Source organism: Onychomys torridus, chromosome 2, assembly GCF_903995425.1.
Source record: "Onychomys torridus chromosome 2, mOncTor1.1, whole genome shotgun sequence".
NCBI classification, from domain to species: Eukaryota; Metazoa; Chordata; class Mammalia; order Rodentia; family Cricetidae; genus Onychomys; species Onychomys torridus.
Genome location: NC_050444.1, coordinates 130,651,407 through 130,662,955, shown reverse-complemented (window position 1 = coordinate 130,662,955; position 11,549 = coordinate 130,651,407). Strand labels below are relative to the sequence as shown.

Below are 11,549 nucleotides of genomic sequence, written 5' to 3'. Positions count from 1 at the left end.
CCATCACACCTAGCCAAGACCTCACTTGTTTTGTTGTTGTTTTGAGATGGCTGTGAAATTTCTATATAGTGAGAATTCCTGCCTCTATCTCCTAGGTGCTGGGTTTACAGGTAGGTGTCACCACACCTGGTTTTATGTGGGATCACACCCAGCTTCATGTGTGTGCTAAGCAAGCACACTACTGCTTGAGGCACATCCTAGTCTAGGTTTTTACAGCCAGAGTCCCACAGCTTTTCAGCTGAAAAACTGAGGCTGAGACTTCGACCAGACTGACTCCTGTAACTGGGTAGACCTTGCTTAGTACAATGATAGTCCAATCTGAAGAACCTGACCAGAATGTCCCTAATAAAAGTCTGAATGTCTTAAAAAAAAAAAGCCAGATGGCACTTGGGAGGCTGATCTCTGAGTTCCAGGGCAGCCTGGTCTACAGAGTGAGTTCCAGGGCAGCCTGGTCTACACAAACACACTGAACATCTCTGAGCCTCAAGCGGCAGTTGCCACAGGACAGTGGCTGCTACCAAGCAAAGCCTAGTTTGCCTAACTGGCTTCTCTCCTCCCTTCCCTTTGGCACCCCACCCCCTACCCCCATCTGTCTCTACGGGCTTTTCCAGAGCAGCCCACAACTATCACCCACTTGCTGGGCTCAAAAAGGAGCAGAGACTTGGCCAGAGAAGCTTAAGCCACTGAAGCCTGACTGAGAATCTACTGGAGTTCTAGGCAGGGAGAGGAAGTAGCTGGCCTCCACCCTTGGCCAGCAAGCTGTGCCTCACACACCACCACTCGGTTCCTTCCATGGGTGCCCGTGTGGAAGCAGGGGTGGGAGGTGAAGAGTGATTCCTCTGCCCAGGGAGGGCGGCCACTTCATCACGGGCTAACTGCTTCTCCTGTGGGTGCCCACTTTACCACCTCAAACACTGTCTCTAGCTCCAGCAAACACGGAGGGAGTCAGGGTGTTAAGCAATGTCAAAATCACCGCACGGATGCCATTGCTGTGCTGAATGAACTCTAGGCACTATTAAGAGGCCAGGACAGCGAACAGACAAAGGGCAGGACTTCCAGTAAGTCCCTGACTCCTTGGCAAAAGATCTATACCCTTTCTTACAATGCAATCTACTCAGGTCCTGATCTTAATCCTTCAGAGACTTAATCTAAAGGTCATGTTCCCCTGCCTTGGGCTATCTGATTCCCAGTGGACCATACTGTCCATTTTCTGGTGACTAACTCAGACTTTCCTATGCTCTTTTGAGTTACTAGCCTCTTGAGAAGCTGATGAAAACCGTGGCCTTTTTCTCCAGAAAAACATCCCTATATGGAATTCTGCACACAACCAATCCAGAAGGCCACAGAAATGCTCACTCCTCTATCTGCTTGCCCAGTATCCTCCTAAAAATCATCTCCCACACCCCTGGTGCTGCCACTGCTTTTGGCCCAGTCACTTCCGGCTCCACTATTTTCATGCTCTCCCATCCCTCATCCACCCCCAAGTTTTTCTTTGTGGTCTCTTCTAGCTACTGCACTTCTGGGGACAGGTGCTGGGCCCAGAAGAACAAGGAAGGACCAGCCTGACAGTACACAGTGAGGAAGGGTGTGAGATGGCTACTTGGAGCTAAGGCCATAATAGGGACGGGATAAAGTCAGCTGGTCCCAGGGTGGAGCCTGCTTAAAACAAATAAAAACAAAAGACTTGAAGCTTGACACTTGGGCATCCCCTGGTGGCCAAATGGCTTCCACACGTAAGATAAAACTATGGCAGACAGTAGAAAATCAAAGCACATCACCATCCGTCCAGATGATTCTCCCCCTCGCCGCCATGCCATGCTCCCCACAAACTACCACAAAACACACCCCTAGAGGTTTCCTCCTTTTTTAATCAATGACCACCTTTGTCCAGCTTTGGGAATCTGGACAAAAAGAAGGCCGAGAGGAGGCCTGGTCCAGTGTCTGAGGGTCTCTGAGTGTCTGTCAGCACACGGCCCAACTGGGCCTGTCATCAGCTGGGCACGGCGGTTTCCTGAGTATGAGCCAGTCCCACCCTCAGGGCAGCGTCCTGGTCCACAGAGGAATAAAGGCCCCAGGTTGGGCCTATTCCCAAGGCCTTCAGGACGGTCAATAAATAGGTTAGATTCTGAGCCAGGCCTGGGACGACGGGGTATAAAAAGGGCAGGATCAGCTGCCCAGGGATTCCAAAGAGGTCCTGGGTACTCCCCTGCCCTTCTCCAACAAGGAAGTAATAAATAGACCTTAACCTCAGGAACAGGGGTGTTGGAGCAGGGGATCCTTCCCCTCAAAGTTAGTAATTAAATCTCATGTTAAAAACAAACCAGCCCTAACCCCTACCAGCATCTACAAAATCCTACAGGATAGGGCGACGGGCTAGCCTGCCTGGGGGTACACAGTACCCAGCCCAGCAGGGTCCTGGAGGAGGCTTCATGTTTGTTCAGCGGCCCCTGGGGCTCCTTCTTCCTTTGGGGGTGGCTCCAGGAAAATAGGGGTGACTGGTGGTGGCTTCTTCACTCTGAAATGTAACAGAAGAATGATCCAGAGAAGATGACATGCTCCAACCCCAGGAGGATATCTCCCAGGGCAGATGATATGCTCCAACCCCAGGAGGGCATTTCCCAGGGCAGAAGAGGTGACTCACGAGTATGGGGAAGCTGGGACCCCCACTACCAGAAAGTGGTTCTTCTTCCGAAATAATCTCCACAGGCCCTGGTGGTTGCCACGAACATCCAGGTCCCAAATATGGAGGCACTGGCAGGGACAGAGTAGGAGAAAGATGGGTCAGGAAGTGACCACTGAAGGTCTAGCAGCGGCCTCCATCTTCAAGGGCAAGCATCCTCTGGAGGATGGATTTGAGCAAGGGTTTAGAAGAGAGGATCTCTGTTTCTTTGTTTTTTGAAACAGAGTTTCTCTGTGTAGCCCTGGCCATGCTGGAACTTGCTCTGTAGTCCAGGCTGGCTTTAAACCTAAGAGATCCGTCTGCCTCTGCCTCCCTGAGAGCTTGTATTAAAGGCCTGCGCCACCACACAACCACACCTGGTCAGGAAATAGGGTTCTGGAGAGAATGAAAAGGTTCTCAGGTTGAAAACAAAGTTTTTGTCTACAACAAAGACTCTGCTAGGTGGGGCAATGCATGTTGGTGAGGGTACTTCTGAAGCAGGTGAGCCCTGGGGCACCTTGGCAAGCTGAGTCCAGGTGGTGAAGTCATCATCTTTTTCCATTCGGATAAAGGCCACATAGGTATGGCCCTCTGTGTCTGGCAGGAAGGAGTCCTCACAAGGGTCCTTGCTGTGGTCCAAAACCTCGGCTTCACTGCATTGGGGACAGAAAAGTAAAGCCAGGACAGGACACACTTCCTAGGTGTGGTGAATGCTCTGTTGCCACTGAAATTCTTTTTATTTATTTAATTATTTTTGGTTTTTGAAGACAGGGTCTCTCTGTGTAGCCCTGGCTGTCCTGGAACTCACTCTGTAGACCAGGCTGGCCTCAAACTCAGAGATCTGCCTGCCTCTGCCTCCCAAGTGCTGGGATTAAAAATATGTGCCAACAGCGCCCGGCCATCTTGAAATTCTTTATAATGTTTGCACTAGAGGACTCTGGTTTTCATTTTCTACAGTACCCATGAATTGTGGTACTAAGAAAGCCTGTATTTTATTCCTTACCCCCTGCCAGGCATCCCAGTTGCCTTAGTCCATACCTGAGCAGCCTGTGAATTTCCACTTCATAAGCTTCTTTCTTCAGACTGAAGGGAAGAAGAAATGAATCAAGGGAAGGCCAGGCCCTCAGGCCTGTGGACAGGAATGGGCAGGGTGAAAGTTCACAGGGGGGAAGGCCAGCACGGCAGCTGAGGTAAATCCCCAAGGCCTTGGACAGGAAAGAACCAGCAAGGACCGGTCATCAAGCCTGCAGCTATCCACCCCCTTGACCTGCTGCCAGCCTCTACCTGTCTACATTCCTGAGCTGGACACCTGGAACCGTGTTGAACTTGTGCTTCTTGAAGTAGGCTTCCTGGAACGGGGATGAGTACAAAGTCAGGGTCGTCTTTAGTCTGCCCATACCTGCTCACTGACCCACCACAGAACCACAAGACCCAAACAATGGAGTAGAGCCTGGAAAGGGCTCTCTGACTGCCTCCAGCCTCTCCATCTTCTTAGCACCATCTTTGACAAGCTTTTACTAGCTTTAAGTTGGGCTGGTCCCTTGGCTCATGCTATAGATCCCTGAATTAGTCCTGTTCCCACTGGTTTTTCCCAGGCTTGCTGCAGAGCCTTAGAAATAAAGAAGCGAGCTGGTGGTGGCGGCATACGCCTTTAATCCCAGCACTGGGAGGCAGAGCCAGGCGGATCTCTGTGAGTTCGAGGCCAGCCTGGGCTACCAAGTGAGTTCCAGGAAAGGCACAAAGCTACACAGAGAAACCCTGTCTTGAAAAAAAAAAAAAGAAAAAGAAAGAAGCAGGATGGAGGCAGGAGGATCAGAAGTTCAAGACCAGTCTCAGCTACATAGTTTGGAGATAGCCTGGGATATAAGAGACCCTAAAAAAACAAAACAAGAGCTAGAGAGATGGCTCAGAAGTTAAGAGCATTGACTGCTCTTCCAGAGGTCCTCCTGAGTTCAATTCCCAACAACCACATGGCAGCTCACAACCATCTATAATGAGATCTGATGCCCTCTTCTGGTGTGCAGGCAAACATGCAGAGAGAATACCATATACATAATAAATAAATAAATCTTCAAAAAAATTTAAATGATTTATTAAAAAACCAAGAGGTGGTGGGGGAGATACCCCCCCCCCCACAAACACACACAGAGCACTAGCTTTCTGTTGGATGAAGCTTTCTGTTGGATGCGTCAGAAGGAAGGAAACTGCTGATTCAGGCACCATGAATGACCTGAGGAAGCACTTGTGTTTCCTTGGGAAATAAGGCTCTTTTATTAGCTTCCTCTGGGGGTCTTGCCATCTTCCAGGATGTTCCAAACTAAATACACCCCTTTCAGCTGGACTGTTTCAAATGCACTCTTATTATAACAGGAGAGTGGACCTCCAGATACAGCCAGGTAGAATGGAGAGGGCTAGGGACATCCTGGCTAACCTCAGGCTGAAACGTGCACTAATACTTGCAAGGACAGGAGAAGGCCCAGTGCTTAGACCAGGTATATCCTTCCTGCACCCACAGTCCAGTGATAAAAACAGTAGTAACGAACACTACCAGCTATATATAAAGCTTACGGTTTGTTTTGTTTTTTTGAGACAGGGTTTCTCTATGTAGCTTTGGGCCTTTCCTGGAACTCGCTTTGTAGACCAGGCTGGCCTTGAACTCACAGGGCTTATGGTTTTTAACATATTCATTTTACATCTATGAACTCATTTAGACTTCATAATGAGGCTGGAGAGATGGCTCAGTGGTTAAGAGTACTTGCTGCTCTCTTATAGAGGTCCCTGGGTTCTCAGCACCCAAATGGTGGTTTACAACCATGTATAACTCTAGTCCCAGGGGATCTAGTGCCCTCTTCCAGATTCCTCAGCTATCAGGCATTGCACGACACACATGCAGCGGGTAAAACACTCATAGACAGGTAGTTTGGCTGTTTTTATTTTCTCAGGGTCTTCATTATGAAGTCCAGATGGCCTCAAACTATTACCCGTCCTGCCTCAGCCTCTTAAGTGGTGGGGTCACAAGGCTTGTGATCTATGTTTGGCTCCTGGGAGGCAGCATTCTTAAAAAAATATTTATTTTAATGTGTATGGATGTTTTGCCTGCCTGTGTGACTGTGCACCACTGTGTATGTGCAGTGCCACAGAAGCGGGGGTGTCTGATCCTCTAGGACTGGAGTTACAGATGGTTGTGAGCCACTGTGAAGGTGCTGAGAATTGAATCCAGGCCTTTTAGAAGAGCAGTCAGGGCTCTAACCACTGAGCCATCTCTCCAGCCCCCCAGAGGCAGCATTTTTTAACCTTCATCTTCCAGATAGAGAAACTGGTAAAAACAGAACAGTAACTGACATGGCTAGTGAGTGTCAGGACTAGGCTCCATAATCCATGTCCTTGACCACTAAGTCATACAGTACCCTACTCCCTAATGCCCCACTCACATGGAAGTAGCCATTCATGTTGAGGCCCACGATGCCAAAGTGATAGGATCGGGAAACATCTGGGATGATGCACTCTCGGCCCCGGCGCTGTTCTGGCATCCGCATCCACATGTCCCAGTCCCACAGCTGGGGTCACAGAATGTTATGAAGGCTACAAGTCTGGAGTTGAAAGGGACTCCAGCCCATTCATCCTGTCCTCTTTGGGTACCTTTTCTGGTGTGGGCCACTTGGGCTCAAGCTCCTCCTTGTATAAAGATTTCCTGAGCACCCATCCCAACCCAGGCATGGTCTCCACACGGTACAGGAGTGCTGGATCCTCAGCTGTGTGTTCATACCCCTAAGGACAAGGGGTGTCATGGAGCATTAGTTCCAACTTTGACAGACGCCCATGCTGACGAACCCCTGGCCACCCAACCTACCTGGTCATTCCAAGCAGAGATGCAGTACAGGCTGTCATCTTCCTCCAGCAGGTGGATGGACTGGCTCAGGAAACTGAGACAGCCAGAGTTCAAGAGGTCAGAGAGGGACAAACCCAGGTACACCACGATGCTGGAGTGCAGAGCTGGTAGTCTCCATCTTTTCTACCCTTCTATATAAGCCCCGCGTATGCCCTCTGAACTAGGCAAGCTCCCCCCCAATTTTGGAGCTCACTCAAAGCTCTCCAGCGTACCTCACCACATCCTTCCCTGGAGACCCAGTCAAGCACAGGACTCCCAGCACTTCAGTGGTGGGCCACCCCTGTTACCTGAAAAAATCCACAGCCATGTCCAGGTCCTCTTCCAGAACCACAGCAAACTTGGCCTCCTATAGGGATGGCAGGAAACATCATGGTTCCAAGGAGGTTGCTCTCATCCCACGGCTTTCTGTCTCCAACCCTCATGTTCGGGTACTGCTCTGCTCCCCCATTTTTCAGATCAGAAGTGCAAGGCCAGGTGAGGGAAGAGTTTTCTCCAAAACACAATTTCTCTCCACAGACCCAAGGTATCCGTGGTACTCACCGGAAACAGGTGGAAAGTGGCAGTGAGGCTGGCCTTGTAGTGCTGGGTGGGGAATTGGGCACATAAGATTTGAGGCAGAGGATGGGACCAAGTGTCTGTCCCTTACACCCCTGCCAAGGAATACCTGAGACACAGGGGCATTCTTGATGCTAATAGGAGTGTGCTGGGTGCCCCTCAGACCAAACAGCGCCACCACGTCCATCGGCTCCTGTGGGCATGGACACCAGTCATCCTGTGTGTCACCTTCTCCACCTCTACAGGTCCCAACATGTCAAGCTTCTCATATTTCACAGCCCTCACCAGCCCTCAGTGATCATGGCTGCTCAGTACCCACAGCTTTGTGTCCTGCTCTGACCCCAACCCCACTCACCTCATAGTAGCATTCAATGAAGTTCGTTATCATCTGCGGAGATACCCCTTGGGCTGAGAGCAAAATGCGCAGCATCCTGGGAAGCCCGGAAAAGTCGATCAGGGCTGTTCTGTCCTCTCAGTTCACCACTCCCGTTTATAAATGGGCTCCTATGTCCCGTGTTTACCCATATCGAGCAGGCCCGCATCTGCTGCCTCTCTGCCTCCTGAAAGTGTTACTTGTACAGGAAGGCGAGCTAAGCACCCACCCTACTCCAGGCTCACCTGTACAGGTAAATGGGCCGGTTCCCTGCAATGACAGCCACAGGCACATTGAGGACCTTATTGTCTGGAAGCTGTGTGAGAAACAGCTTTTAGCTTCCCTTATTCCCCCTTCCAACTGGGATCTCCATTTAGAGAAGAAGTCTCAGTGCAAAGAAGGGCCTCAGGGGCAGACGGGAACGGGCCAAGGGTCTTTCTTGTTCTTATCTTTCCACACACACACACAGAGTCCAACTCAGCCCTGGTAACACGGCCTGTCCCACCCCCAACCTGTCTTCAGAGTTCAGTATACATCATGCTGGACTAGCTCCTACCAGGTCAAGGGAAAGAAAACCTAAGCTGTGAATTGTTCCTAAGGCTCTTTGCTAAGCTGTGGAGGAGTCCAAGCCTCGCTGCGTTGGCCCCACTTACTGGGTCAGGGCTGAACTCAATAGATGTTGGGTCCTTGCAGCTGCACACACTGCCATAGCCCTCAACTTGGCTGCAGAAGCGCCTGCGGCGTTGGTTCAGCTCTGTGTCTGCCCAGTGACACTCAGCCTCTAAGGAAAGGAGGAAAGGAGAGGGTGAAGGCGTCAGGCCAGCTAAGTGAAGGCAGCCCCAGGCACAAAGTCAAGGAAAAACAGCCTCACAGAGGATCCAAATGCCCATTCTCTGCTCAAGCCTAGCCATGGAGCCCGGCCCCCACTGACCCCACCTTCGGCTGAGCTCAGAGGAACATCTGTCTTCCGCAGGACCGGGTCACCCCAGGAGGAGAGGGCAGGAGATTTAGAATGTCTCTCACCAAGTACAGGACCTGGCCGAAGGAAAAGGAAAAATGAAGGCCGAGACTTGAGTATGGGGCTTCTTCCCAACTCCTTGCCCACTTTGACCTGAAGTATTACCACCGACCCCTATATACCCCCATCGCACACCCATCTCTTATCATTCTGCCCCTCCCTTGATACTGCAGGGTAGACAGCCTTTGGTGCCCAAACCTCCTTTTCGTCCCACGAAGGCCCAAGTGTCCCTCCATCCAAGGGCAGGGCTTGCCTGGCTTCCCAGGCTCCTCAGCAGAGCCTTTGCTGTGTCTTTGAGGTGGAAGGAGCCCTCATCCTGGAGGACCAGAAAAGACAGTCACCACGACTTGTATGGGTCCAGGAGACCTGGCCTTATGCAGCACTGGTTATGTTTCAAGCCCCACACATAAAATCTTTTACTTAAGTTGGCTCATTGAGTGAATCCAACAATACTCTTTGGTTACTGTCTTTCACAGACAAAAAAAGTACTGAAGGCTCAAGAGTCTGAGACTCATTCAAGGTCACTCGGATACTAAGTCCTTTACCCAAATGACCAGCACCTGTCCCCTGCCACCTTTCCACACTTTTCCCAACACTGTCTTCATTCCCCTCTTTCTTTTCTGACACCATTGGCATCCTCACTGTCCCTCAAGCTTGCCAGGTACTTCTCCATTTCAAGGCCTTTTCTGTAGATCATTCCAGAAGTTTCTACCTAGGCTGTTTTTCCTCTAGATAACTATGGGCTTACCTCTCTTCCTCCAGTCCTCCGCTCACATACTATTTCCCAATAGAGGTGTTCCCTCCCTAAAATGCAGCCATGTCATTCTGCCTCTTTATTCTCTTCTTCTCTTGCCATTTCCTGACATTATGGGCTGGGTTGACTGTTCTATTGCTACCATTGGGATGTGAGCTCCAGGCAGGTGGGAATTCTGTCTTGCTTCCTATTGGATCTTCAACAATAGTACGGTGGCATACAGCAGGTGCTCAGTAACTGCTGGACTGATTAAGAAACAAACAACAAACCACCTCCTACCCAAACAACGACGACACAAACAACCAAGGCTCAGACTGGAACTTGAGCTACCTTTCTCCAGAAGTTCTTCCCATCCCCTTGAGCAAAGTCAGAGCTAGGGACATGGAGAACAGAGCCAAGGAGACTCACTGACCTTAACCGTGCAGATCAACACACGGCCAGGTGCCACCATGTTGAGGAACAGCACCATGGCTTCATCCTTGTGAAGAGAGTATGTATCAAATACAGGTTTTGCCATCACGTGGCCCTGGCAGGAGCAAACCTCTTATGAGATAGTGTTACCAGTAAGGAAGAGTCCAGCTTCAGCCCTCTGGGTCTCCCATCCTCCAGCTCACCGTGGCCTGGTTGAGGACAATGACATGGATGCCTCGGCCCTGCTCTCGGGCCTCATCTTCTAGCACCTGCAGTGGCAGAAACAAAATCCAGCTATTCACCTTGGCATTCATAGTGACTCTGTCTTACAAGGATAAAACGCACCAGCCTGCCTGCCAGTCACTGCTTACAGTTCTACCTCAGGCTCAAGGCTGTCTCTCCCAGAAAGCCCCCTTGGTACCCTCATCAGAAAAAGATCACATCTCTTTACAATCTACCTTTTAACACTTTCATGGCACCTAGAGCACTGGGCTGTCTCTGCTTAACTCTGAATATCCTATAATCCTCTACCAATAAGCGTCTCTCGGAAGAGCAAGTCCCGTGACCTCTAGGACCCCAGCGCCGGGGCTGAGGCTGAAGTCAAAGGGACTAGGAAGTGGTTACATAATAAGTAAACAACCAGGGGGTTAGTGGCCTGCTGATGCTCCGGAGCACTTCTGAGACTGCCACACAGACACTTCATAGACCTTTCCCTTAATCCTAACAGGTAGAAACCAGTAGTCAGACAGGGCTCCAGTCCCTGGTCCCGACTGGACTGGAGATGCTGGTCCACTCACCGTGGTGCCATCTACTGTCACATACACTCTGCTTCTACTTGAATACACTTTCACGTCCAGCACACGTCAAGGACTGCTGACTCTTCGCCGAGGGTACTCCAAGTGTCCTAGGGCCTCATCTGGAGAGGGAGTTGTTGGGACACGCATGGATAATGTCTCGCTAGCACAGTCTGCCATGAGATCCCAGGACCCCACGCCCACCCCATCCACAGCAGACCCCCACCATAGTCTTGCTCTGGTTCCGGGCCTTCATTGGCATCACTGATCGCCCTTCGGGTGTCTAAGATCAACTTGATGTTGACAATGACAGTCATCAGCAGGAAAAGCACAGCCCCTGTCTGAGTGGAAAGATGGGAGGGACTGAGGCACACCCCCTCCAGGTCACAGAGGTTTTCTGAAAGTTTGACCCTGGCTACGGAAAGAATCTGGGACCTGTCTCTCCTCTTGCTGGTTCTCAGTCGGGATGGGTTTGTGGCCATCCCCCAGAGAAGTTCCCTTGACAGGTCTCCCTCCATCAGGCCCTGCTTACCCAGAGCTCTTGTATTTTTCCACTTGAGTCCTTGACTTCCTTGGTCCCCTCCATAACTAGTTCCTAGAGATGGATTTAGGGCCCAAGAACCATAGCGGAGAATAGGAAGACACAGAACCTGGTGGGCCACACTGCCTGACAGCAGTGTGTCAGGGGCAAAGCCTTCCTGACAGACTTCTGGTTTCTGTTGGATGCCTAGGAGACCAGGCTTGGGTTCTGATTCCAGAATCCTGGGTCTTAATCACTGCCTGAGAAGGTGACACACAGAAGTTCCCTCCTGGAATCTGCTGCCTCTTCCTGGTAGCCAGGGTAGTCAGTCCACAGTCTATGCTAGGGTACAGTTAGGAGGCCAGCCTTCCAGACATGTGGGACCTCATTTACCTGACAGAATCTCCTCAGGACCCGCTGGTTTGTCAGTTTATACTTCCACGTAAGATACCAGCTCCGTTTCTTCCTAGCCCCAAAGGGCTTGATGAAGGGACTGGGCTTCCAGTCATCCACACTGGATTAGGGAGTCACCCCTGTCCCGGCCAGTCCATGACTTCAGCAATCTGAGGGGACCGT

At 50.8% G+C, this 11,549-nt stretch overlaps 1 protein-coding gene across 1 annotated transcript; it reads right to left on the bottom strand.

Annotated features, from left to right (window-relative positions):
• Window positions 1–581: 581 nt before the first annotated feature.
• Window positions 582–9,928, bottom strand: Pomgnt1 (protein O-linked mannose N-acetylglucosaminyltransferase 1 (beta 1,2-)). The gene is given in 21 exon segments (XM_036177685.1): window positions 582–1,993; window positions 1,996–2,072; window positions 2,074–2,136; window positions 2,400–2,515; window positions 2,668–2,751; window positions 3,177–3,312; window positions 3,698–3,742; window positions 3,944–4,008; window positions 6,091–6,216; window positions 6,299–6,427; window positions 6,510–6,582; window positions 6,836–6,894; window positions 7,089–7,130; window positions 7,213–7,296; window positions 7,459–7,534; window positions 7,722–7,792; window positions 8,130–8,257; window positions 8,413–8,511; window positions 8,693–8,810; window positions 9,661–9,774; window positions 9,863–9,928. Coding segments are annotated over 20 exon segments (1,842 nt in total). The 5' UTR covers window positions 9,766–9,774; window positions 9,863–9,928; the 3' UTR covers window positions 582–1,847.
• Window positions 9,929–11,549: the final 1,621 nt, after the last annotated feature.